General features: G+C 57.4%; 1 protein-coding gene across 13 annotated transcripts; it reads left to right on the top strand.

Annotated features, from left to right (window-relative positions):
• The first annotated feature begins 1540 nt into the window (after positions 1 to 1540).
• On the top strand, positions 1541 to 25196 carry CBS (cystathionine beta-synthase). Of its 13 annotated transcripts, XM_063659800.1 has the most exons (18): positions 2448 to 2623; positions 5045 to 5121; positions 6197 to 6413; positions 9774 to 9880; positions 12009 to 12143; positions 12689 to 12768; positions 12863 to 12997; positions 13112 to 13181; positions 14388 to 14479; positions 15308 to 15433; positions 15996 to 16080; positions 17858 to 17963; positions 19126 to 19203; positions 19362 to 19496; positions 20074 to 20182; positions 21007 to 21091; positions 21845 to 21886; positions 24405 to 25196. In XM_063659800.1, exons 3-18 carry the CDS (start codon positions 6205 to 6207, stop codon positions 24506 to 24508), a joined length of 1698 nt encoding a protein of 565 aa, XP_063515870.1. In that variant the 5' UTR covers positions 2448 to 2623; positions 5045 to 5121; positions 6197 to 6204; the 3' UTR covers positions 24509 to 25196. The 13 variants fall into 13 exon arrangements, with proteins under 13 accessions (XP_054324868.1, XP_054324866.1, XP_063515870.1 ...); XM_054468893.2 differs by lacking the exons at positions 2448 to 2623; positions 21845 to 21886 and adding an exon at positions 1541 to 2148; XM_054468891.2 differs by lacking the exons at positions 2448 to 2623; positions 24405 to 25196 and adding an exon at positions 1970 to 2148 and having other exon boundaries at positions 21845 to 24398.
• Positions 25197 to 27599: the final 2403 nt, after the last annotated feature.

The raw sequence follows: 27599 nt of genomic DNA, 5'->3' as shown, positions 1-27599 counted from the left end.
TGCGCCCACCTCAGCCTCCCAAAGTGCTGGGATTACAGGCGTGAGCCACAGCTCAGCAACCATTTCAATAAAAACCAATTCAGACAAAATCATCAGTTAAGTGTTAGAACTAGAGAGTGGGCTGGCTGCAGTGGCTTACCCCTGTAATCCCAGCACTTTGGGAGGCTGAGGCAGGTGGATCACCTGAGGTCACGAGTTCGAGACCAGCCTGTCCAACATGGTGACACCCCATCTCTACTTAAAAAAAAAATACAAAAAATAGCCAGGTGTGGTGGCAGGCACCTGTAATCCCAGCTACTCGGGAGGCTGAGGCAGAAGAATCGCTTGAATCCAGGAGGGGGAGGTTGCAGTGAGCCGAGATCACACTACTGCACTCCAGCGTGGGTGACAGAGCAAGATTCTGTCTCAAAAAGAAACAAAACAAAATAACAAGTTAGAGAAACCAGAGAGAGAGACTGACAGATTCATACACCACACCTGCGCACGTGTGTGTGTGTGTCTGTGTGTGTGTGTGTGTGTGTGTGTGTGGAGAGACAGAGGAAGCAAATGTAGTAAAAGCTTAACATTTGAAATAACAATGAGTTTCTGATAATAGAAGCAAAAAAAATTAACATTTGGAAAATCTGGATGAGGGAATATGATATTCTGTATGGTTCTTGCCACTTTTCTAATCTAAAATTACGTTAAAATTTAAAAAAAATTAAAAAGTATTTGGGCTGTGTAACAAATTACTGCAAACTTGTGTGGTTTAAAACAACACACATTGGGCTGGGCGCGGTGGCTCACTCCTGTAATCCTAGTACTTTTGGGAGGCCGAGGCGGATGGATCACCTGATGTTAGGAGTTCGAGACCAGCTTGATCAACATGATGAAACCCCATCTCTACTAAAAATACAAAAATTAGCCTGGCATGGTGGCGCGTGCCTGTAATCCCAGCTACTCGGGTGGCTGAGGCAGGAGAATCGCTTGAACCCGGGAGGCTGAGGCTGCAGTGAGCCAAGATCTTGCCATTGCACTCCAGCCTGTGTGACTGAGACTCTGTCTCAAACAACAACAACAAAAACAACACCGTTTATCATCTTTCTCTCCAGCAGGCTGGCTGAAGGCTCTGGGGGAGGCCACCCCACCTTTCCCAGCCCTGTGGAGGCCGCCAGCCATCCCTGCCATTTCTCCTCTGGTGGCAGCACATATCTCTCCCGCCATCTCCACATGGCCTTTTTCTCTCCGCGTGTCTGTGTCCATGTCTTTCTTCTTATAAAGGCTGGACAGAATTTTTTTTTTTTTTTTTTTTGAGACAGTCTCGCTCAGTCGCACAGGCTGGAGGACAGTGGCACGATCTCGGCCTCCAATGCCACCTTCCAGAGCCTTCATGATGTAACTCCATCCCTGTCCCCTCCCCACGTCGCCGGCTTTATTGTTCTTCGTGTCAGTTCCTGCCAGTGGACATTTAATTCTAATTCACTTCTCACTCCCTCCCCCACTGTGAGCCCCACGTGGCAGAGACCACGGCGGAGCCGCGCGGGCCGGAGGAGGCTGCGGAGCGTCGCTCTGACCTGAGCCGGGGACGCTGCGGAGGCGCAGCACGTTCCTCTGCCCAGAGCTGATGGGCACCGTCCGTGTCCTTCGCTGCAGGTCCCGGGGGAGACTCGGGGGCCTGGGATCCCCCATTTAGCCATAGGGCGGGGGGATCAGGTTCAGCCTCTGAAAGTCCAGAGCACGATGTTTGGGAAACGGCCCCGCCCGCGGCCTCCGGGACCTGGCGAAGGAGCCCCGCGGGGCGCCCCTGCTACCACCCTGCGCGGCGTCGGCCCCGTCCCCGCGAGCGCCCGGCAGCCCCTGGCCGTGGGCCGCACCGGAGCCGCGCAAGGCGACTGTTCTGCGCCTCGGCTCGGGGTTCGGACCCGGCTCTGGGCGCGGTCACGCGGGGCGCTGCGCACGGCGTCCGGCGGCCACAGAGCGCGGCCATCGAGTCCCGCCCCGACGCGGCGCCCCCGTCCCGGGCCCGCGACACACGCCCTCGGGGTCGGTCCTCGAGGACACGCAGCGCCCCCCACCCACCAGGACGCAGGTTTCAAGCTCATCAGTAAAGGTTCCTTAAATTCCCGAAGGGCAAGAAGTTAACCAAGTAAAACAGCATCGGAACACCAGGTAGAGGACACCACCGGGGTCCGCGGGTGGGGGTGGGTGGAACCCGGGGCGGGCGGGGGCAGGCGAAGAGGAAGGCGGGGGAGGGGGCGGCGACCCGGGTCTGCGGTTGAATCAACAGGGCGTGGGAATGGGGCGGGCGGACTGGGGTGGGGGCATGCCAGGGTCCCGGGGAGGGCGGGGGTCCGGCAGGCCCGCGGGTCCCAGGCTGCGGCGGGGTGGGGAAGGGGTGGGGGGGAGGGGAAGGGGTGGGGAGGAGGGGCCCGGGCTGGGTGGGGTGGAGGAGGGGCTGGGCGGGGCGGGTGCTCTGCCACGAGACATTGGCGGGCGCCGGCCTCCGCCCCCGCCTCTCCGCCAATCACCGCCCGCCTGCTCCCCTCGCCGTGGGTCCCCGCGAGGCCGCCACCCCGGGGTCGCCGTCTCCGCCTCGCCGCAGTCGGGGCAGCCGCTCGCCCCTCTTTTCCATGTATCAGTCCAGGTGAGATCCGGCCCCACCGAGACTCGCTCCCCTCTCTGGACAGAGGATCTCAATTGGGTCCGGGTTTCCCTCTCCGCGTCTCCGCCCAGAGTTGCATCATCTGCACCGAAAGGCGGCGAGACAGGGTCTCCCAAGACCCCCGCCCCACCGGCGCCCACGCCTGCGGTCTTGACCGCCCAGAAGATGGGGGCTGGCCGTGCACGTGGCCCCGGGCTCCCACCCCAGCCCCCGCGCCGGCGGAGTGGACCCCACTGGCGGCGAGTCCCGGAGCGTGGAGCGGGGACATGGGGTGGGAATCCAGGGGAGATGCACGTTTCGGTGCCCAGCATTGAGTTTTCGCTGCATTGTGGATGGGAAATGGCTGTTTGCAAATCGCCCTTTTCGGCGGACCGTGTGGGGTGGCGGTAAACGCTGTCGTTGCGCGGGCGGCACGCGGGGTGGGTGCCCGCTGGGGGAGGGACGCGGGGCTCTGCCCAGGTTGCGTTCGGGGGATGGAGGCTTTCCTGGGACCTCACTTTCCTGAGCCCCAGGCGAGACGGCAGCTGAGCTGGAGGATGCAAGCGGGAGGCGGAGGGGGTGGTGGGAGAGCGGAGCGCGAAACTCTCGGCTTCCCGAGGATCTTCTGGGCTTACTTGTCCCCAGCTTTGTCCCAAAGTGTCGCTTCCGGAGGCGGAGTGGCCGGCGGTTTCCGGGTCTCAGTAGGGTCTGGATCTCCCACCGGGAAACCTAGAGGAGTTTCCCGTTCTCCGTGCGCGTGGCCCTCCCCAGGCCCCTCCGGGAGTGCTGGCGCGCGCATGCAGGGGTGCCCCGGGAACGTCGTGACCCCAAGGGGGTCTTGTGGTTTAAGGACCGAACGGAACCGGCCGGGCGATGCCAGCTGAACCCGCCTTCCCGGGACGCACGTGCATCCGGCCGCCCGGCGCTGTCCTCTTGGGGAGCCCGCGGGTTCGGGTCTGGGTCGCCTGGCGAGCTTTCTGCCGAGCGCCTCTGAGTTCTACAGAGCCCCGACGGCTTGCGATCTGCGTTCCCGGCGGTCCCTTACCTTGCAGGAGAGGGCTCCAGGGCGAGGCGAGGGGCTAAAAGCAAGGCGCTGGGCCGCCTGCGTCTGCCGGGGCCTCGGGTCCACGGCTTTCTGGAAGATTCGGCGGCGGAGCGTGCGCGCCCCAGGCCAGACAGGGCCTGTGCCAGACGGAGAGTCCCTTCCCGCAGGTGACTCCCGCGACCCGCGGAGGAAGGTGCTGCTCCGCTCACGGCGGCGGCTTCTTACAAGGTTGGGATAGAAAGAAAAGCGTGGGACACGAACCTCTGAAAGCGGGTGCATTTTTCTGGGGAAGAGAAGATCCAAAGCCTTCGGATTTTCAGACGAGTCCGTGGTCCCAAGACCTTGAAAGCACCACCCTCCAGGGTCGTTTGAAGCCGCTTTGGCCACCGGCCTGGTGAATTGCAAATGTGGAGGGGAGGCTGGGAAGTCCAGGAGGCCAAGCTGAGGCCTGGGTAGGGCCTGTGCGCAGAGACCACCTGAGCAGCATACTCCTAGGGCTTCCAAAGGCAGCCGGCTTCCGCAACTTTTTCTTTTTTAATAGGCTTTTTAAAAAATAGCAGTTTTAGGCCGGGCGGGGTGGCTCACTCCTATAATCCCAGTACTTTGAGAGGCCAGGCAGGCGAATCACCTGAGGTCAGGAGTTCGAGACCAGCCTGGCCAACATGGTGAAACTTCGTCTCTACTAAAAATACAAAAATTAGCCGGGTGTGGTGGCCGGCGTCTGTAATCCCAGCTACTCAGGAGGCTGAGACAGGAGAACTGCTTGAACCCGGGAGGTGGAGGTTGCAGTGAGCTGAGATCACACCACTGCTCTCCAGCCTGGGCAACAAGAGCGAGACTCCGTCTCGAAAATTTAAAAAAGAGCAGTTTTAGATTTACAGAAAAATTGAGAAAATAGTTAGAGTTTCCCCTGTTATTAAGATCTTAAACTGATGTCGTATATTTGTTACTTTATTTATTTTATTTTATTTTTATTTTTATTTTTTGAGACGGAGTCTCGCTCTGTTGCCAGGCTGGAGTGCAGTGGCGATCTCGGCTCACTGACCTCCGCCTCCCGGGTTCAAGCGATTCTCCTGCCTCAGCTTCCCAAGTAGTTGGGACTACAGGTGCGCGCCACCATGCTTGGCTAATTTTTGTAGTTTTAGTAGAAACGGGGTTTCACCATGTTGGCCAGGATGGTCTCGATCTCTTGACCTCATGATCCGCCCGCCTCGGCCTCCCAAAGTGCTGGGACTACAGGCGTGAGCCACCGTGCCAGACCTATTTGTTACAATTAATGAGCCAATTCTACGATCACATAACCATTGTTGACATCAACCAAAGTCCGCGCTTGAGTCAGATTTGCAGAGTTTTCTCCTCACTCCCCTTTTCTATTCCAGGATCCCACGACAGATTCCGTTGTCGCTGTCTCCTTACAGAGTTTGAACAGTGCTGAACTGTCAGCACCATCTGTCCGGTGAGTGACGGCTGTGGACTTAGTCTTCCTGTTGAATGTGGAGAATCAAAGGAGGGTGATGCGGGGCTGAGTCCAGTCCTGGGCCCTCTGAAGAAGGCGAGGTGGGAGGTGGTTGTGGGTTCCTTGTCCCCACAGAGAAAGGGCAGCAGATGGGACCTCGCCTGGCTTTCTTTTTTCTTTCTTCCTTTTTTTTTTTTTTTTGTCTCATCTATTTCAAGGTGCTTGTGTGTTTTTTTAATCCTGGGTAAAATATACATAACACTTATCACTGTAACCATTATTAAGTGTGATGCAACCACCGTCACTATCTCCACCCAGAACATTTTCATCATCCCCAACACAACCTCTGCACCCATTAAACAATCACCCTCCCTTCCCCACTCACCTCAGCCCCTGGCAGCCTCTGTTCTACTTTCTATCTCTATGAATTTGCCAGACATAGAGGGGCATTCGAGAGTCCCAGGTGCCTCGCCGTGGAAGTGGAATCACACAGTATTTGTCCTTTTGTGTCTGGCTTATTTCACTTGGCATAACGTCGTGAGGTTCATCCGTGTTGTAGCGTGTGCCAGAATTCGTTTGCCTTATGGCTGAGTAATATTCTAGCATGTGTATGAGCCTACTGTGTGCGTCCATCCGTCTGCGGATACGTGGGCTGCCTCCACCTTTTGACTTGTGAATAGTGCAGCAGTGAGCACGGGTGTGCAAGCATCTGTTTTGTTGTTGTTGTTGTTGTTTTATTTTTTAAATAGAGACGGGACTGGAGCCCAGGCTGGTCTTGACCTCCTGGACTCAAGTGGTCCTCCTGCCTCAGCCTCCCGAAGTGCTGGGATGAGAGGCGTGAGCCACCGCACTCGGCCCAAGCAACTGTCTGCTTCCATTTTTTTTGGCATATGCCTATAGGAGAGAAATGGCCAAGTGGCTGCCCACAGGGCTGGTGCCTGTGTTTTTGTGCAGTTCTTCCTCGGCTTCTCTAAGGGAGCAGAGCACCCCTCCCAGAGGGGGCCAGGTCAGCAGGGTTCGCTGGAACCCCACAGCATCCGAGCCTGAACCGACGCCTCTCTCCTTGCTTTGCCAGGTCCCAGCATGCCTTCTGAGACCCCCCAGGCGGAAGTGGGGCCCGCAGGCTGCCCCCACCGCTCAGGGCCACACTCAGCGAAGGGGAGCCTGGAGAAGGGGCCCCCAGAGGATAAGGAAGCCAAGGAGCCCCTGTGGATCCGGCCCGATGCTCCGAGCAGGTGCACCTGGCAGCTGGGCCGGCCTGCCTCCGAGTCCCCGCATCACCACACTGCCCCGTAAGTCCTGCTTTTGATCACAAGAGGGCTGATCCATAACCTGGAGGGCAGGAGTTTGTTACCTGGACACCACACAGCCAGGAGGACATGAGGTGTAACCCCCTGTAGTCACTCTGGATTGAGGAGCTGGGGGTGGGGGCACGCTGTGTAGGTGAGGCTCTGAGAGGCCAAGGCCTCCTTATGCTGCAGCCCAGCGCCTAGGCCAGTGCCTGGCAAGACAGTGGATGCTCAGCAAGTAGTTCCGGAATAAATAAATAAATGTGCCCAGGTCACATGCCTTGCCCGGTCTGTGGCTGCACATGTGCATTCACTGGAGGTGAGTGACCAGGATCCTGCCTGCACTCTTTTATTTATTTTATTTGTTTGAGACACAAGCTGGAGTGCAGTGGTGCAATCATGGCTTACTGCAGCCTCAATCTCCCCCGATTAAGGGATCCTCCCACCTCAGCCTCCCAAGTAGCTGGGACTATGGGTGCCCACCATCACACCCAGCTAATTTTTGTATTTTTAGGAGACGGGGTTTCACCCAGGCTGGTCTTGAACTCCTAGGTTCAAGTGATCCGCCCGCCTTGGCCTCCCACAAGTGTTGGGATTACAGGTGTGAGCCACCATCCGGCCCAGCCTGCACTTTTCCTTTAACTCTAGGTCATGAAGATTTCCCGTAGGCATTACATATTTTTCCACGAGGGCTGTTTTTCTGGTGGCACAGACTGTTCGGTGAAGAAGCCATCATTTTGTAAGCCCTCTACGGGGTAGATGTTTGCAGTTACCTCATTTTACATAACTGCAATAGAAGATTCTACACATTCATTTAGCCAATGAGTCTTTCCTTAGCGCCTTGTGCATTTCATGCCCTGCTCAAGGTGCAGAAGATCTATCAGTGGAAAAGACAAATCAACAAAAATCCCTACCCCAGCATGAAACTGAAATCAAGCTCACTAAGCCTTAGGATTATCTTTATTTCCTTAGTGTAACCTCCTTGGAGGAGAACAAATAGATCAAAGACTGTGCTTCTTAGATGTTTGATTCCTTCTTTTTTTTTGAGACAGAGTCTCGCTGTCGCCCAGGCTGGAGTACAGTGGCGTGATCTCAGCTCATTGCAACTTCTGCCTCCTAGGAAGTGATTCTCCTACCTCAACCTCCCTAGTAGCTGGGATTACAGGCATGTGTCAGCACGCCCAGCGGATTTTTGTATTTTTAGTAGAGATGGGGTTTCACCATGTTGTCCAGGCTGGTCTTGAACTCCTGACCTCAGGTGATCCACTCACCTCAGCCTCCCAAAGTGCTGGGATTATGATTCCTATTTTGTGTACACCACTACCAGCATTTATGGTTGTTGATTTACAGTTCAGAATGGGTGGGGGTGGCTGGGTGTACTCTCAGTGCAGCAATAGAAAGAAGTGACAGTGGACAAACCCAGAAGGTCTGAGTGTTGAACATACTCAGTGCTGGGAGCTCAGGAGGCCAAGCAGATGGCTGGGCAGCCAGGAGGATGGGCTCTTGCTGCCAAGACAAACCTGAGAGAGCAGTGGGTGAGAGGCCCGGTGACGTCGGGAGTGGCTGCTGGGGGGTGGAGTGGGCAGGGAAGACAGGCCGGATTCCTGAGGGCTCCGTGAGCTCCTAACTCTAGGGCATGAGGTGGAGACGATGCCCTCCAGGTTGTAAATGGCGTTGCACCTGCACCTCACATACTGGCCTCATTCATCCTCCGAAGACACCCCCATCCTGAGATGCAGAGCCAATGCTGCTTGTCTCCAGTCAGAGGGCCCCTGAGAATAGTGGCGTTGCGGGGAGGTGCTGCAGAGGTGGGTCAGGAGTTGGAGGTTCATTCTAGGACAGTGTGGCGCGTCCTCCCAGGAGCCTCTTGGGCTGTGGAAGTGGGAGTCCTTGAGATAAGGGGCTCCAGGGCTATCCCTGCAAATCAGATCCTTTATCTTGCTAAGTGCTCTGGGCCTGGCCCTGACCACCTCTGCAAACTTCTCAGGTATCTTCACAGCCACCGAGGCCCAGTGCTGAGTCAGCACACCTGTTGCAGGGAGGCGGGCCTCTTCCCGCCTGGCTGGCCGGATGCCCGAACTGAGTTTATGAACTAATCCCCGGCGCTGTCACCCGGGGGCTTGGCTTTCCACCTGGCCCTGGCTCTCTACACCTGCCAAGCCTGGTTCCCTTCCGCTGAGAACTGCTTCCGAGGGAGCCTTCCTGGCCCCTGTACAGTTTGGGTACCTGGCAGGACTGCCTTCTGCTCCCTGGGAAGGGCGCAGTTGGACTCCAGCTGCTCTTGTTGGCGCCTGTTTTGGCCTTCAGGGCAGCTCTCCCTGCAAATGTGGCACTCCCTCCATGGCACAGGACCTCTGGGAGCTGGGTTCACCCCAGGTCTAAGTGTCGCCTCCTGGGGGGCAGGACCCAAGGACCCTGGCTGTTTAGCAGGTGCCTGTGCTGAAGAGGGGGCTCAGGGTTAGCCACGGGGTGTCATCGGAGCTGCAAGGGCCAGGGAGGGGTTGCGGGTCTGGAGACCGCTGTAAGCCATGCGTGTTCCCAGATGAGCACGTGGTGAGCTTGCTGCAGATAGATAGGGGGCGTCATTGGCATCTCCCTGGGGGAGGATGGCAGGGGCATGAAGGCCATTTAGGAAACCACCTGGACCAGGGTTTGAGAGTTTGCACAGCCAGATGCTGCAGGGCAGAGCATCACGAGCCTGGCCGACAGCGCCTCTGCCAGGGCTCTGTGTCTGCCACATGCCTGACATTTTCTGTGCAGGGCTAGACATCCCGCCTGCACTTTGCAGCCATTGTCCCTGGTCTAAGGAGTCTCTGCCCTGAGGTCAGCACTTCACTTTTTTGCTTCCTATGGTCACATGCTGAGAGATGAAAGGAAATGTCATTCTCCAGTAAAGCCTTTCTGAAAAGGTGGACCTAAACCTTTGTTTTGGAGTCAGTATTTGCTTATTTTAACTTCTTTATTTGGAAATAATTTACTACTCACAATAAGTAGCAAAAATAATAGATCCTTTTTACCCTTCTCCCAGCTTCCCACTAACAACATGTGCCACGACTGTATGTTCATTTTCAAACCTGGGAAGCTGGCATTGGTGCAAATAAACCACAGGCATGATTTGCTTTTTATAGATTTGTATGTCTAAGCATGTGTTCGTATGTGTGTTTCAGGCGTGTGTGTGGGGTGTGTGTTAGGTGTATCTGTGTACAGATTTGTGTAACCACCACCCAGATAAAGCCAGTTCTTTTTTTTTTTGCCAATTCTTCAAGTGTTGATTTGTGTAAGACAACGTCTACCAGGGCTGGTACTATTTTGTTTTGTTTTGTTTTGTTTTTTCCTGAATAATTGTGGACTCCTCTGTTTCAGGGCAAAATCTCCAAAAATCTTGCCAGATATTCTGAAGAAAATCGGGGACACCCCTATGGTCAGAATCAACAAGATTGGGAAGAAGTTCGGCCTGAAGTGTGAGCTCCGTGAGTGCCCTGGCTTTGGAGAGGGGCTTCCTCCATCTACACTGGGCTCCGTGAGCTCTGTGGGCCTGGGAGGTCCTGGGATGGGTCCCTTAGGCAAGGCCCTGGGATCAGAAAACACGCTGGTTAATGAGTGGCCAAGAACATATCAGCTTAAGTTTGGGAAAAACACACAACAGGGCATTGTGTCAGAGGGTGACCGAAGTGGCTCCCCAGCAGATGGATCAGGGAATGAACAGGTGACCTTTGAACTGAGGCCGGAGTGGCAGCAGCGAGGGTGTGAAGGTCTGGGTGAGGGTCAAAGGCAGAAGCCAGCAGGTGGGGAGGGTTAGCGTCATGCCTCCTAAGGAGCAGTGGACGGGTCCTAGCACGTGCTGTGAGCCACCCGCTGTCCAGGGAGCGGTTACCTCTGTCTTGCCAGCTTCGTGGGGACAGACAGTTCAGCTCATCATTTATGAGGCAGAAAACGGGAATCTGGAGGGTCTGTGGCTGGCCTCGTCCTGGGTGTACAGGGGGTCACCTGAGGTGTGGTCTGAGGCCTCCGGGGAAGGGCATTTCTTTGCAGGACGCAGTTTCCAGGCTCAAGAGGGTGGAGGGAATTCCTAAGGGTCGCTCTTCACCAAGAGCGCAGGGCCCTGGTAGACCTCAGCATCGTCACGGAGAAAGCTGTGGGCGCAGAGGCGTTGGGGACAAGGCGGGGACGGAATTTCGTATTTCAGATGACCAAGGCCATGTGAATTCGGAGGGCGGCAGGAAGGGTGCCGTGGAGAACCCCGCGACAGGGCCAGATGGAGGGGTGCAGTTCGAGTGGGAAGGAGAGGGAACCAGTAACATGGCTTGGGACTTTTTCATCCCGAGGTGCTATAATGTCACGGCCGGGGCACATGTGAGAGCTGGGGCAGGCGCTGGGGGAAGGAAGTCAGGGGTCGGTGCATTGGGAACCGATCGCCGATTCACAGCAGGGGCCTCATGGGAGCCTGGCCCTCCTCTGCCCCCGTCTAGGGAAGGAAATCTCGGAGCTGCATCAGAGCAGCCCCCTTCACAGAGACCCCCAAGGCAGCAGGGCCGGCTCTGTGCTCATTTGTCAGACAATAGGGACCCTTAACTCGTACGCAGCAAGTGTGGCTGGCTCACTGTGCTCCGTATGGGATGATGTCTAAACTTGGCAGTTGCCCTTGAAGTAGGTTTTGGAATGCCCGTTTTACAGACAGACACACCGAGGGTCAGGTTGGTCACGTGGCTTGCCCGAGGCCACCAGCTCTGATTTCTGCTTCGGAGCTGGCCCCCAGGCGCTAGTGAGAATGATCTCACTGAGGGCTTCACAGTATGGGACCCAGAGGGGTCCCGGAATGCAGGCCTGTGGAGGGCCAGACCCGGGGAGCCCTCCCCACCACACACAGTGCCTCGTCCTAGTTCTAGGGGCAACACCTGTCTGGTGGTGGCTTTCAGAAATTTTGAGGTGCTGCAGGCTGGTCCCCGGTCCCTCAAATCACATTTCATGCAGCCCAGTCTCTCTCTCATAAAAACTAAATATTTTTAAGAGCTGGAGAGGGAGAGCGGACCTGCAGTAAGGAACGACGCACAAGTGAAGGCCTTGGTCTTGTGCGGGGACCGTGCAGGGAGCCCTTCCCCGGGCAGGTGACGCCCCACAGGGGAAGGGGGACGATGGGAGGCTGTAGGGAGAGTATGCGAGCCCCCATCCGATGGGGAAGCCAGCGCCGTGGCTTCAGGACATCAAGCTGCTTTGGCAGGGGCCGCCGGGTATGGCTGGGCATAGGGGTGTAGGGGACCCAAATCCAGGCGCCTGCCCGCCACAATCCCAGCTCGTGGGTGGGGGGACGGGGTTTTCTGCAGCGCCCCCCAGTGAGGGCTGCTTATGCCTCTCGGGTTCCCACAGAGTTGCTCTGCGCCCTGCAGGACCGGTAGGATGGGCTGCAGCGGGAGAAGCTCTGATAGGCTAGTGCCCAGGTGCAGGTGTAGGGGAGGTGAGTGGAGAGGTGGTAATTTTTCAGAACCCACAGACCCCCAAGCCCGTCCCCCATCCTGGGGTGTATCAGGTAATGGGGGGGTGAGCAGGAATCAATGGGGGGTGGTCAGGGGGTCCCCTCTGTGATTCATCTCTGCCTCTCAGTGGCCAAGTGTGAGTTCTTCAACGCGGGCGGGAGCGTGAAGGACCGCATCAGCCTGCGGATGATTGAGGATGCTGAGCGCGACGGGACGCTGAAGCCCGGGGACACGATTATCGAGCCGACATCCGGGAACACCGGTGGGTGTCGGGCCCAGCCGGGGTGGCCGGGGCTGGCTGTCCCCTACCCATGCCGAGCCTGCCAGGACCCAGGGGGGATGGCTGAGCTGCAGCTGCATGTGCTGGCCCGCCTGGCCGCTTGCTCCCTGGCATCTTGTGCCCGCTGCCGGCCTGTGTCCCAACCTAGCTTCCTTTGACCAGCATTCGGGGCCAGTGCCGATGCTGTCGGGGCAATGGCACCTGGAAGTGCCTGGCACACAAGACGAGCACCCGGAGTCTGCTGTTCCTGTGCCTGTGTACCCGGCCGGGCCCAGAGGAACCAGATCTCCTGTCCTGCACCACTGCCTCCCCCTCCTTGACGTGTACCTTTTATTTCCGCCTCTGGCAGTCTCTCTCCCTCTGCACTTGAAGGCAGAAGCAGCTATGTTGGGCAGTTTTGGAATCCCACAGAACCCTCTTCCCTGGGCCCTAGGGGAACCGGCATCGGGGTGTGCCCCTGTGTCCCAGGCAGGGGCGGGGCAGGGCTTGGGGTCACTGGGTCCCTCTCACCCTCTGTGTTCCCTCAGGGATTGGGCTGGCCCTGGCTGCGGCTGTGAGGGGCTATCGCTGCATCATCGTGATGCCAGAGAAGATGAGCTCCGAGAAGGTGGGTGGCTGTGGCCAGGGGCGGGGTCATAGGGCAGGGGATGAGGGTGCCTGGGCCAGGCGGAAGGTGCAGGCCACCGCTTTCCCTCCTGCAGGTGGACGTGCTGAGAGCACTGGGGGCTGAGATTGTGAGGACGCCCACCAATGCCAGGTTCGACTCCCCGGAGTCACACGTGGGGGTGGCCTGGCGGCTGAAGAACGAAATCCCCAATTCTCACATCCTAGACCAGGTGAGGCGCCTGGGGCCTGGAGACAGGCGTTCCCTAGGAGGGTCTCGGTCAGGGATGTGGGGGTGACTGAGGTGTCGGGGGCCAGCTCACGGGTTCTGTTCTCTTTCTATGCAGTACCGCAACGCCAGCAACCCCCTGGCTCACTACGACACCACCGCTGATGAGATCCTGCAGCAGTGTGAGGGTGCGTCCCTCTGTCCATCTTGATTGCATTTATCCCTGGCTGCCTGGGAGTGTACAAATCTCTTGCCCTCTCCTTGGTGAACTCCTATTCACCCTTCAGAACCCAGCTCAAATGTTCCCTCTGTGAAATGCTTTCTAGAGCATTTCTCTACAACAGTTTCCTCCCTCCCTTGTGCCCTCTTGGCCTCTGCCTGTGGCTTACCTGTCACAGCAAACACAGGGCAGGGCTATATTTGTTTACCCAGCAATCTCTGCGTGTCTGCAGGGGCTCCTCCTGCAGAGAATGCAGGGAGCGAGTCTGTTCAGGGCCCAGGCTGGTGCTGGGCTCACAGCTTGGACTTCATTTGGGATCATGCCCTGACTCGGCATCAGATTCATCTGCAGAACAGGGCTGGTGACATCTGCGATGAGCTCACTCTCTGTTACAAGCATGAGGCCGGCTCCTTGGGCCCTTTTCCAGGGACTCGGTGCGAAGGCCTGTGGGGGTTGGTACTGAGGTTTTCCCAAGAGATCCCTTTAGAGACAAGTTGCCAGGAGGTTGGCACCCTGGCTTCCTATTGGGAATCCGGTGTTGGCATGGGCTGGAGTACACCCTCAGTCCGTGCCCAGGAGCCGGGCTGTAAGGTCCAGGCATTTGCTTGTTTGGGCTTTATGTGTGAGAACTCTCTTATTTGGCAAAAACAGTCCTGTCTCAGCATGGGTGCCCAAGCTGCTCCGCCTGGCTGAGTCTTTCCCTGCTGTGACTTATCCGCCAGATGCCCGCGCTGGCGGCCAGCAGTGTAAGCGCCCAGCGAGTTTGCGCTGAAGCCTAAAAGACTGATTCCATTTCCTGTGTAAATTCAGTTAACTCACTCACACCACGCAAACATCCAACAGCCCACGGAGGTGGTTAATTCACAGCCTCCCTCTGCCCGCCCTCAGCGCCTGCACCCCCCGGACAGGGTCCTGTCTCTGCATCCAGCCAAATGGCGGTTTTAGGGGCCGAGTGTCATTGAGCAAAGACTGGGCTGGGGTGCCCCAGGCTGCCTGTTTCTGAGGCTTTCACGGACCAAGGGCAGCAACGAGGGCTGCTCCAACTGGAGAAGAAGTTTTTCTTTTGAACTTTTTGGTCACCCGCCGTGGTTTGGGCTAAGTGTGTTTTCAATGATTATTACTATGAGTGGTGGGCTGGCCAGGCGGGGACCCAAGAATGTTATCCATCCACCAGGGAAGCTGGACATGCTGGTGGCTTCAGTAGGCACAGGCGGCACCATCACGGGCATTGCCAGGAAGCTGAAGGAGAAGTGTCCTGGATGCAGGGTGAGTGGTGTGGCCGGGCCAGGGAGGGGCAATGCAGAGTGGCCCTGGCTTCTGAGCTGAATCTCATTCCTCACGATCTGCTCAGCATGCTGTCTCCCGCAGTATTTCCGCGCTGCCTGGGAGGTGTTTGGGAAGACAGTGCTTGACAGATAAGGGACCAGCAGCTCGTGACCCAAAGGAGCTGGGGCGGGGTGCTCGCTCACCAGCCAGTGTCTTGGAGAGGCTTCCTGCGCTGAGTGGGGGGTCGGAGTTCCATCTGGGGGCCTCTGAGGATCAGCCAGGAGCTCTAAGTCCTCTGGTCCTGAGTCTGCCCCTCAACTGGGGTTTGCGGGAGTTGGGGGAGGGTTCCTGGACTCGGGGTTAAGAGCAGGTCTGAGGAGGGGGGGCGCCTAGAAAGGTCCCGCTGATGAGACAAGAGCGTTCTCTCCCTGTTGCTTGCCCTTGAAAAAGTCGTCACTGCCCAGCAATGCCCTTTGTCCCCAAAGGCTCTGCTGCTCTGCTGCAGGGTGGTCTGTCTGGGCTGTCCTGGGGGCCCCGCTCCGAGAAGCACCCCGGGGAGGTCAGTTCCTCCCAGGCACCTGCCTTCACTTCTGAGCGCCCTGCACTGTACATTTAGTCCAGATGAGGTCATTATCACTTTAATAGTTGGAGCCTGGGTTCTTGGGTTTCTCATCCTGCCTCTGAGGCTGGGAACAGGCCACCACCCACGGGCAGATCGTTAGCAGGCACTTGTTAACGGCGGTATTGGCCACTCCAATCATAGAATAGCGAGGCATGTCCAGGCAGGGCTTTTGCTGGCCTTGAGCCCTGAAGCTGCGCGCTCTGCAGATCATCGGGGTGGATCCCGAAGGGTCCATCCTCGCGGAGCCAGAGGAGCTGAACCAGACAGAGCAGACAACCTATGAGGTGGAAGGGATCGGCTACGACTTCATCCCCACGGTGCTGGACAGGACGGTAAGTCGAGTCCAGAGCCCGGCCCCAGTGCCGGTGCAGCCTGTAACTCACCCTCACACTGGGGAGCCTGGCTGACCCTGGGCCCCAGCCGGCTTCTCCACTGAAGGGAACAGAAGGGCAATCCCCGCACGCGTGGTGAGAAGCTGGTCTCGAAGATCGAGACAAAGTAGACTGGGGGACGATGTCCGCACATGTGGCCTGACCTCACCAAGGGAGGTAGCCCGGGTGGCACAGGCAGGGAGCAGGGAGCAGGGAAAACGTGGGAAAATTAAGGCCCCAGAAAACTCTGTTAAGAGCCAAAAAGGTGACTTTGGCCTGAGGGAGAGCAGAGACCGAAGGGCAGAGGTGGGTCACACGGATGCTCAGTTGCAGGCAGTTTTGCTGTCTGCAAAACGTGTTGGAACTGGAAAGTCTGCAGACGTGCCGATCCCAGGGGGAGAGGCTGGGGCGTGACCTCTGGGGTCCTGCCGCCTAGACATGGGGTCCACCACGAGGCTGTTCACCCCCTTGGTCACGTGGGAGTGGCTCCCATGCTGACGGGCTGTGGTGGGGTCCTGCTCAGGTGGTGGACAAGTGGTTCAAGAGCAACGACGAGGAGGCGTTCACCTTTGCCCGCATGCTGATCGCGCAAGAGGGGCTGCTGTGTGGTGAGTGGGTGGTGAGCACGGGGGTACGGGGAAGGCAGAGATGGCTGGGGGCACCGGGGATGGCTGGAGGCGCACCCTCTGTCAGCCACCGACCTGCACGTGTAAGACAGCAGTTCTGAGGAGTGTCACTGCGGCGGCCACGAGCCTCAGGTGTTGTCTGCCTGCCTGGGTCCTCACCTGCCCAGTGTGGTCACCTGCTCGGGTGAGAGCAGGAGGCCATGGGGCGGGGCTTCGAGCTGCCGTCCAGAATGTGTTTCTAGAACAAGGCTGAAGCTCTCATGGCACTTATTGTTTCTAAGCAAGTCCACCAGGGCCCCTGGGGCGGTGGCTCTGCATTGACGGGGCCCATGGCCAGGACTGGGTGCTGCGAGCACCCTGGAGCAGCTGGGGAGGGGAACTGGAGCCTGAGGCTGTCCAGGATCAACCCCACTCACCCTCCTCCCACCCCGTACCCCTCTGCTCACCTGCTTGGGAGTGGACAGACCAGGTGGCCGCTGGCAATGCCACTGACTAGCCAGCCACACAGGCCCTGCAGGGACCACAGTTGATCGAGACCTCTGGGGACTCGGAGAGCACACACCAGCTTCTAAAACCCAGGCAGGGACATATGAGGTTTCAAAACATGTGCATTCCGTGTGTCATGTCACTTTGGGGGTGGTGACAGGGAAAGTGGAAGGAAACCAGCCCTCAGCATGGCCAAGTCCCCCGATAGCTGAGCCCCAAACTAGAGATTGGAAGAAAGTCTTGATTGAAAAACCATTTCTGGCCAGGTGCGGTGGCTCACGCCTGTAATCCCAGCACTTTGGGAGGTCGAGGCGGGTGGATCACCTGAGGTCAGGAGTTCAAGACCAGCCTGGCCAACATGGCGAAACCCCGTCTCTACTAAAAATACAAAAAAAAAAAAAGTAGCCGGGTGTGGTGTTGCATGCCTGTAATCCCAGCTACTTGGGAAGCTGAGACAGGAGAATTGCTTGAACCTGGGAGGTGGAGGTTGCAGTGAGCTGAGATCATGCCATTGCACTCCAGCCTGGGTGATAAGAGCGAAAACTCATTCTCAAAAAAAAAAAAAAAAAAGCAAAGAAAAGCATTTTCCAGATGAATCTGTCATGAAAGGTGACTTGGTGCCCATAATCATTGGGCCCTTCCTATCTCAGTCTCCCTGTTCCCCGTGTTGGTGGAGAAACAAGCCCCTGCCTTTGGGGCTGGAAAGCAGGTCCATGGGCCCCGTTACAGAGGAGGGTGCCTCTCTTCCTGTGGGGGTCCTGGTGCAGACTTAGACCTTCCCGACTGCTGTGTGCACCCTCAAACTAAGCCCAGAGAAGACGCCTCTGACTCTGACTTCAGGGCTCCTAGGAACAGCTGGTGTCACTGTGAGCCTTAGTCTTTTGTTTATAAAGCAGAGCGCAGTGTGCAGTCAGGCAGCCTGCAGGCGTGGTGCTGGGGGCTCCGTCCTCGTAGCATCGCTGGCTCTCGGCTCAGGGCCGGGAGATTTGCCAGGGGCCGCAGCCCCACCGCAGGCATTTCCCTGGCACCAATGCCCACCCCAGCTCATTATGAAGCCCTGAGTGGACACGAAAACTCCATGGTGCACAAGGAAGAAGCCGATGCTCACGGAGAAGTGGGGTCCTCCCAGCCCCTCTCCCCGAGGCAACCCCTCTTGACGGATCCTTCAGAGCATGTCTGACGTGCTCCCATGCGTGCACGTGCACAATTCATGCACACGCGTGCATCCACGCACGCTCACCCTGGCGCGTCCGACTCGTGGCCCTCTCTGCAGGTGGCAGTGCCGGCAGCACGGTGGCGGTGGCTGTGAAGGCCGCGCAGGAGCTGCAGGAGGGCCAGCGCTGCGTGGTCATTCTGCCTGACTCAGTGCGGAACTACATGTAAGACACGGCTTCCCTCCCAGGTCCCTGCTCCTCTCCGTCCTGCCACCCTTCTGGATGCCTCGCACGCCTCATCTGAGAGCCGGCAGCCAGAGCTGGGAGGGGAGGAGGCCAGCCGGGCCCTGCGAGCACCGCCTCCATTCTCCTGCCCGCGTGCCCTCACGCTGTGGGGCTTCCCAGCCTCTTAATGCTGTGAAAATCAATGCACACTCGCAGTGACAGCCCTGACGGGAGGGGCATGAAAGACGGTGTCTCCCTCTCTGTTCCTCCTGTCCCTCCCTCTCTGGTGTCTGCCCCCCTCACTGCTCTGGGGTCCATGAGCTCCAAGGGGTAGCCCTGGCCACATGGACTGACGTCCTCTTGGGCTGGGCCCTGTGCCACCTCCTATCCACCCTGACTTCCTCTGCTGCTTCCCCCAAACTCCAGATTGGAACCGAGTGCTGCCCGGGTGGCAAGAGCCCTGCTGCTCAGGTGGCCCCCTAGGACTTGCTATGACTATTTTGCCCAGTGGCCCCTCGGTTAGTAATGCCACAGACCTCGCTGGTCACCGGGCAGCCAGGCTGAGACTGGCGCTGCTCTGCACCTGGTCTCCGGAGGCGGTACCAGGGCGGGTGTCTAGAGACCCCCATGCCCTGCCCCCTGCACCTGCAGGGTTTCCTCCATGGCCTGCAAGCTGCAGGGGCTACACAGCTCCCGAGAGCTCAGCTGCCCTTGGAGGGCCAGGCCTGGCTGGTGGGTGCCCCCATTTGGGTTCCCCAGTGTGGGGTGATTCACATCTGGTGCCCAAGGTCAAGTTGTCCTGTGCAGGGCTCCTGCCCACCCCCGTCAGTGCAAGAACACCATCTCCCCACATACTTGGCCAGCCTGCCATGTGTACCTGTGCGTGTATGTGAGTGTGCGAGGCGCAAAGAGCGAGCATGAGAGGACATGTTTATCTGAGTGCCTGAGTGATGGCTGTGTGCATGCTCACACACGCTTGTTGGCCATGGGGGGCGGAAGTCCAGCCCCCAGGCTTCCCCCTGGGGCCTCCAGCCAGCACTTGGGGGTCTCTGCTGCACCAGTGAGGTCCAGGAGAGGGGCTGGGCAGGCAGTGCGTGCCCCTCAGCAGGGGCGGAGGCCTGGTGGGGCCCTGCGGGGCCTCGGTGACTCCCCCATCCCGCAGGACCAAGTTCCTGAGCGACAGGTGGATGCTGCAGAAGGGCTTTCTGAAGGAGGAGGACCTCACGGAGAAGAAGCCCTGGTAAGACCGCTCGGCCAGAGACCCGCTGCCTGTGCTGGCCCTGCCCAGTGTGACAGGCAGGAGAGTGGTCCCTGTGGCCTCCTGCTGAGGTGCTGCTGGCGGGTGTGTGAGAGCGTTTGTCCTTATCCTGATCCCCCCGACCTGCCCTCTTCCCTCAGGTGGTGGCACCTCCGAGTTCAGGAGCTGAGCCTGTCAGCCCCACTGACCGTGCTCCCGACCGTCACCTGTGAGCACACCATCGAGATCCTCCGGGAGAAGGGCTTCGACCAGGCGCCCGTGGTGGACGAGGCGGGGTCAGTCTCAGCCCCTGCCCAGAGCTCAGTCCTGGGCTCTGCCTGTCCAGCTGCACCCCATCAGTGTCACTGGACAGGGCAGCCGTGCAGACCCCACAGCTGGGCTCATAGGCCTGCCTGGGCTGCCCCATGCAGACGTTCAGGGCGTTGGCCCCTTGCTGGTCCCTGAGAAGCCTGGGGCAAGGGTGCCATGCTCACTCCAGTCCCTCAGACCTCAGCCCACCCACCCTTTGTGTTCAGGCTGTCCTGGGCCCACCTGAGGGTCAGGAGAGAGATGCCCCGAGGACATGTCTGACAGCAGAAAGCCTTGGCACACATGCCCAATGGCCACTGAGAGCCCCACGTTGCGGAAACCTGACGGCTGGTCACCCTCGACCCTGGCTGAACAGGTCCAAGGACTCTTGGTTTCTTTCTCCCCGTCAGGGCCCAGCCTGGTTCCTGCCGTGTGTAGGCTCGTGGCAGAGGACTTCCATGTGTGGCCAGAGAGCGCTCCTCCCCGGGGCAGCTGAGGGTGTGCCCCACCGTCCTCGGAGGGGTGAGGTATGAGCGCTGACCCCTGCCTGCCCCCGTCCCACAGGGTAATCCTGGGAATGGTGACGCTTGGGAACATGCTGTCGTCCCTGCTTGCCGGGAAGGTGCAGCCATCAGACCAAGTTGGCAAAGTCATCTACAAGCAGTTCAAACAGGTACCCAGTCACCTACAGGCAGCTCAAACAGGTGCTCAGTCACCTACAGGCAGCTCAAACAGGTGCGCAGTCACCCACAGGCAGTTCAAACAGGTGCGCAGGCACTTTGGGACCCCAGAGGGTGTCCGAGTCCCCCCGGCCTCGAAGGCAGGACATGGCGCTTCCCGTGTGGGGGTGCTGGTTCCTCGACCCTCAGCACCACTTAGGCCGAAGCTGGCTGCATCCCTCAAACTATGAAGCTGAGAAGCACCCACTTTACAAGTGCAGCAGCCGGAGAGGAGGCTTTCATCAGTGCAGGCTCATCCACACCAGCCGTGTTTTGGGGACTTAAGGAGGTCATTCGCACTCAGAGGCCGTCCCCGGCACCATGAGGCGTCTGCCGGGGTCTTTCTCATGCCCAGCCTCATTTGCCTGTGCACGCACTTGGTTATCCAACAAGAGCTAGAACATTCCGGGAGAAGCCCACGGTGGCTCCTTGCTGGGCTGGTCAGACTCCATGGTTGTCCTGAGACACCCACCCTCTGCTGCCCTGAGGGTGGCCCAGGAAAGTTTGTGTGACCTTCCACACGGATCCCCTGGGACATGCAGGTGTGGCTCTTGACACTGGAAAGGCTGAGGGTTCTGCCCAAACCTAGGAGCGAATTTGACTTCTTTCCCATATCACACACACACCCGAGACGTCACCCGAATCCATGCATTTCTCATGTTTGGCTGCCACTGCCTCCCGGGTAGGCCTTGCAGGACCCACCATTGCGCCTCCTCTCACTCCACAGAAAGCTTGTGGGGCCGTGTCCCCCCTGCCACTGACCGCACTTCCCTTGCAGATCCGCCTCACGGACACGCTGGGCAGGCTCTCGCACATCCTGGAGATGGACCACTTCGCCCTGGTGGTGCACGAGCAGATCCAGTGTGAGTGGGGCCCTGCTCTGTGCGTGGGGTTCTCACTGGGGTCAGGCCACCAAGCCTGGCCTCTGCCATGGGCAGCAGCTGGGCCCCCATCCCCTGCGGGGTGTTAGGGGAGTGGGTGGTGCCGACCTTCAGTGACACCCAGTCTTTATGCCCGGGCCTCCCACACGCCCCGGGCTGGTGGGCTGCACCTGTGATTCCTTCAGGGACCCCTCATCAGGCCACACTCGGTAAGGCCCTTGGTCCAGCATGCAGAGGCTCAGCAGTCCAGGCCCCTTGCCTCCGGGGAGGCCAGCAGTCTTGGGGATTCTCAGGGACAAGCCCAGAAACATCTAGAAGGGTTTCAAGTCCTGACCCTGGCCATGTCCCACAGCTCTGGAGAGGCAGCCTTTGCCCCAACAGCCTCCTGGCCTTCGGAGGGCTGCTCTGAATGGAAGCCCCATGTGGGTCTCAGAGGAGCCACTGATGGGCTGTCCTCAGAGCCCCGCTCCCAGCGAGCTCATGAGGTTTTGCAACTCTTGAGCACATCCCTGGGCGTCCCCACCACATCCCCACAGGCCAGGACAGTCGCTCGCAGGTTTTGGGTCATAGATGGCAGCCCTGGGCCTGGGGCCCACAGGGAAGAGTTGGGAGGGGCCCTGGAGCCCGGAGCCTGCCCACCTGCCAGGCCTGTGTGCCGTGGGTGAGCGCTCCGCGGCTGAGGCTGGTCCGTGACGGCCCCGAGTCTAACCCCATCTCCTGTCCTTGGCTCTGCAGCGCAGGACCAGGCCTGGGCAGGCGTGGTGGGGGGGCCTGCAGGTAGGTATCACCCACCCCTCAGAATGGCTCTCAGGCTCAGAGTCACAGCCTCCCCACGGCAAATGGAGGCCTTTCAGGGTCCTGGACCCACCCCCGAGCTTGGGTAGGAGGGTTCCCCCTCTTAATCTCATATTTACTTGTGTTTGAACATCTCAGAAAAAAAAAAAAAAAAGGTGCAAATTCCAATGTCAGGGTCCCCAAATCAAGTCTTCCTGGAGCATGTCCATGCTTGTCACCACTTTCTGTGGCTGCTTTCGAGCACTTCGGGGCTGCATGCTCATAACAGAGACGGCACGGCCCCCAAGACCTAAAATACCACCAACTGGCCCTTGTCGAAAAGTCCCCTGGCCAGCCCTGGTTCACTGCCTCAGGGCCGGGCTGCCAGGGCCGCAGAAGCCTGCAGCACTCAGGGCTCCCAGGGCTCCCTTCTCCAACAGTTGCTGTGCCTCGGTTTCCCTGAAACGCAAGGAGCTGATCTCATCTGGGTTCCCTATGTTTTCCTGGGGCTCTAAGTGGGCCACCCCAAGGGACCTCTGCCAACAAAGAGAGGAGTGACAGCCGTGGCGGAGGGGGGACGGGCTCCGAGGGCTCTGCCTCAATGTTCCTCACCCCCACCCTGCTCACCCCTCTGTGCGTCATGACAGCTGGTGTAGGGTCCCGTGGAGACACAGGACCAAGAGGATATGTGGGGAGTGGGGAGAGAGGGGGAACGAGATCTGTGTTAAGGAACTGGATCATGAGATCACGGAGGCTGACAAACCCTGAGATCTGCAGGGTGAGGCGGCAGGCAGGAGACTGGAGAGCCAGCAGTTCAAGCCCCAAGGCAGGAAATTCCACCTTTGGTTCTATGCGGGCCTTCAACTGCTTGGGTGAGGCCCTCCACAGTAGCACACGTTATCTGCCTCTTGACTCTTGTGCTAATCCAGAATCCCCTCACACATGCGCAGAACGATGTGTGACCAACGCCTGGGCTCCCACGGCCCCGTTAATCTGTATTAAAATTAACCATCACAACAGCCCTGTCTGGGTATGTGGCATGGGAGCCTGGGCCAGCATTAACACCGAGTCCACGCTTGCCAGGAGAAAGCAAGTAGGGGTGAAGACCGAATCAGGCCAGAGATGGAAGCTGTGTGCTGCCCGTGGTGGCGAGGGGTTTTTGTCTGTTTTTAGAGACAGGCTCTTGCTCTGTTGCCGACTGGAGTGCAGTGGTGCCATCATAGCTCGCTGCAGCCTCGACCTCCTGTGCTCAACTCATCCTTCTGCCTCAGTCTCCCAAGTATGTGGAACCACAAGCATGTGCCACCATGCTCGACTAATTTATTTTTAAAAATATTCTGCAGAGACGGGGTCTCAATATCTTGCCCAGGCTGGTCCCAGACTTCCAGGCTTAAATGATCCTCCCACCTTGTCCTCCCACAGTGCTGGGATCACAGGTGTGAGCCAGTGAGCCACTGTGCCCTGTAAGCGGGTTTGAATTTCATGCCCACACCGGCTCTGAAGTCATGAGCGCCTCAGCTCAGCCGGTGGGCCAGGGAAAGGTGCGTCCTGACCTGCGGTGGGTGGAGCCTGGCCTGGAGCCCGTGGGGCTCGTGCGGTGGGTGGAGCCTGGCGTGGGGCTCGTGCGGTGGGTGGAGCCTGGCCTGGGGCCCGTGGGGCTCATGTGGTGGGTGCAGCCTGGTCTGGGGCCCGTGGGGCTCGTGCGGTGGGTGGAGCCTGGTCTGGGGCCCGTGGGGCTCATGTGGTGGGTGGAGCCTGGTGTGGGGCTCGTGCGGTGGGTGGAGCCTGGCCTGGGGCCCGTGGGGCTCATGTGGTGGGTGGAGCCTGGCCTGGGGCCCGTGGGGCTCATGTGGTGGGTGGAGCCTGGTCTGGGGCCCGTGGGGCTCATGTGGTGGGTGGAGCCTGGTCTGGGGCCCGTGGGGCTCGTGCGGTGGGTGGAGCCTGGTCTGGGGCCCGTGGGGCTCGTGCGGTGGGTGGAGCCTGGTCTGGGGCCCGTGGGGCTCGTGCGGTGGGTGGAGCCTGGTCTGGGGCCCGTGGGGCTCGTGCGGTGGGTGGAGCCTGGCCTTGGGGCTCATGGGGCTCATATCAGAAGAACACTGGCTTGGCGAGGCACAGTGGCTCACACCTGTAATCCCAGCACTTTGGGAGCCGAGGCAAGCGAATCACTTGAGGTCAGGAGTTCGACGCCAGCCTGGCCAACGTGGCAAAACCCCATCTCTACTAAAAATACAAAAATTAGCTGGGTGTGGTGATGTGCACCTGAAGTCCCAGCTACTCGGGAGTCTGAGGCACGAGAATCACTTGAACCCAGGAGGTGGAGGTTGCAGTGAGCCAAGACTGCACCACTGCACTCCAGCCTGGGGGACAGAGTGAGGCCCTGTCTCAGAAAAAAAAAAAAAGGAACACAGCCTTGGCCGCTGGGCCCTCATGGTGCCCCAGGCCCTCAGGAGCCTCCTGCCCCGCGGCAGCCCGCCCAGCCTCCCACGGCGCCTGCAAACCCGCTGCCTCGTTCTCCCCTCAGACCACAGCACCGGGAAGTCCAGTCAGCGGCAGATGGTGTTCGGGGTGGTCACCGCCATTGATTTGCTGAACTTCGTGGCCGCCCAGGAGCGGGACCGGAAGTGAAGTCCGGAGCGCTGAGCGGTGCGGAGCGGGCCCGCCACCCTCGCCCACTTCTTCGCTTTCCTGAGCCCTAAACACACACGTGATTGGCAACTGCCTGGCCTGGCACCCGTTATCCCTGCAGACGGCGCGGAGCATCCGTCTCCCCTCATTAACCCATGGCTTCCTAAATGGCCCTGTTTACGGCCTATGAGATGAAATATGTGATCTTCTCTAATGTAACTTCCTCTTAGGATGTTTCACCAAGGAAATATTGAGAGAGAAGTCGGCCAGGTAGGATGAACACAGGCAATGACTGGGCAGAGTGGATCAAAGGCAAAAGAGAGACGAGTCCAGGAAGGGGGCGGGGAGAAGCCTGGGTGGCTCAGCATCCTCCACGGGCAGCGCCGTCTGCTCGGGGCTGAGCTGGCGGGAGCAGTTTGAGTGTTTGGGTTTTTTAATTGAGATGAAATTCAAATAACCTGCAAACCAATCACTTTAAAGTGAACAATCAGCGGCATTTAGTACATCCAGAAAGTTGTGTAGGCATCGCCTCTGTCACATTCCGGAACATTCTGTCATCACCCTATGAAGCAATCATTTCCCCTCCCGTCTTCCTCCTTCCCTGACAACTGCTAATCGACTTTGTGTCTCTGTTGTCTAAAATAGGTTTTCCCTGTTCTGGACATTTCATATAAATGGAATCACACAATTGTGGCCTCGTGTCTAACTTATTTCACTTTGCATGGTATTTTCACGCATGTCAGAGCACGTGTACTTGGTTTCTTTTTGTGGCCGAATAACAAGCCACTGTGTGGATAGACCACATTTTGGTTCCTCATTTATCGGTGATGGACACCTGGTTTCTGCTTTTCAGCCCTTGTGAGTAATCTGCTGTCACCTTCATGGTCGAGTATGTCTGGACACCTCTTTTCACTTTTCTTGGGTGTGTACCCAGGAGTGGCATTGCTGGTTAATGTGGTAACTCCATGTTTAATTTTTTTTTTTTTTTTTTTTGAGATGGAGTCTTGCTCTGTTGCCAGGCTGGAGTACAATGGCACAATCTCGGCTCACTGCAACCTCCCCTCCTGGGTTCAAGCAATTCTCCTGCCTCAGCCTCCTGAGTAGCTGGGATTACAAGTGTGCGCCACTGTGCCTGGCTAATTTTTGTATTTTTGTAGAGACGGGGTTTCACCATGTTGGCCAGGCTGGTCTCGAACTCCTGACCTCAGGTGATCCGCCTGCCTCAGCCTCCCGAAGTGCTGGGATGACAGGCGTGAGCCACCGTGCCCAGCCTCCATGTTTATTTTTTGAGGAACCATCAAGCTGTGTTCCATAGTGGTCGCACCGATTTCCATTCTCACCAACAGTGCACGAGGGTTCCAGTTTCTCCAGGTCCTTATCAACACTTGTTATTTTCTTGTTTTAAATTATTATAGCCATGCTAGTGTGTATGAAGAGGTGTCTCATTATGGTTTTGATTTGCCTTTCTCTAATCATTAGTGATGTTGAGTGACCATCTTTTCATGTGCCTGTTGGTTATATTTTGGGAGAAGTCCATCTCCTGTTTTTAAATTGGGTTGTCTTTTTGTTGAGTTGTAGGAGCTCTTTATATGTTCAGGATACTAAGCCCTTATCATAAGACTTGCAAGTATTTTCTCCCATTCTGTAGATTATCTTTTTACTTTTTTTTTTTTTTTTTTCGAGATGGAGTCTTGCTCTGTTGCCCAGGGTGGAGTGCAATGGTGTGATCTTGGCTCACTGCAACCTTCACCTCCTGGGTTCAAGCTATTCTCCTGCCTCAGCTTCCCAAGTAGCTGGGATTACAAGTTCCCAACACCACGCCCAGCTAATTTTTTGTATTTCTTATTTTTTACTTTTTTGAGACAGAGTCTTGCTCTGTCACCCAGGCTGGAATGCAGTAGCGCGATCTCAGCTCACTGCAACCTCCGCCTCTCAGGTTCAAGCAGTTCTCCTGCCTCAGCCTCCCCAGGAGCTGGGATTACAGGCATGCACCACCACGCCTGGCTAATTTTTGTATTTTTAGCAGAGACGGGGTTTCACGATGTTGGTCAGGCTGGTCTCAAACTCCTGACCTTGTGATCCACCTGCCTCGGCCTCCCAAAGTGCTGGGATTACAGGTGTGAGCCACTGCGCCTGGTCTAATTTTTAATATTTTTAGTAGAGGCAGGGTTTCACCATGTTGGCCAGGCTGGTCTTGAATTCCTGACCTCAAGTGATCTGCCCACCTCGGACTCCCAAAGTGCTGGGATTACAGGCATAAGCCACTGGTCCCGGTCTGTTTACTTTCGTAATGTTCTTTGATGCACAGCAGTTTTTAGTTTTGATGGAGTCAAAATTATTTTTTTTCCTGTTGCTCATGCTTTGGGTGTCATATCCATTGGCAAATCCAAGGTTCATGGAAATGTACCCCTATGTCTTCTTCTAAGAGCTGTACAGATTTAGCTCATTGATCGATTTTGAGTCAATTTTTATAGATGGTTTAACGTGGGAGTTTGTGGATGTCTGTCTGTCTCAGCGTCTTTTGTTGAAGAGATGATGCTCCCCCGCCAATGGAATGGCCTGGCACCCTTGCTCACAGATGTATGGGCTCATTTCTAAACTCAGTGCTATTCCATTGATCTGTGTGTCTGGCCTTATGGTGGTACCACACTGTTTTGATTACTGTAGTTCTGTAGTAGGTTTTGAAATTGAAAGTATGGGTCCTACAGCTTTGTTCTTTTACAATACTGTTTTGGAAATTATGATGTGTCCTGATGTATTTGTCCTTATGTTTTTGTGTGTGGAATTCTTTGAGCTTATTGGATCCCAGCATGTGGCAAGTAAGAGTTCCAAAAAGAAAACAAGGAAGGATCTCAGTAATGAAATAATTTACAAAACTGCCCCAGAATTCAAAGACATGACTTTGCAGACCGAGAGGCCCACCCAGTGCCCAGCAAAATGGATGGCTAAAGATCTACACGGTGAACATCACTGTGAAATGTGAGGTCACTCAAGATATGAGAACTCTAAAACACTCCCAAAAAAGGATGAAAAGCCCAGCTCACACAGGGAGGCCTGGGATGAGAAAGGAATCAGCTTCAGCCTCCAGCAC

The sequence above is a fragment of the Pongo pygmaeus genome, chromosome 22, assembly GCF_028885625.2.
Source record: "Pongo pygmaeus isolate AG05252 chromosome 22, NHGRI_mPonPyg2-v2.0_pri, whole genome shotgun sequence".
Lineage (NCBI taxonomy): Eukaryota > Metazoa > Chordata > Mammalia > Primates > Hominidae > Pongo > Pongo pygmaeus.
The sequence above is the reverse complement of the archived record's forward strand: the minus strand, read 5'-3'. Positions and strand labels throughout refer to the sequence as shown.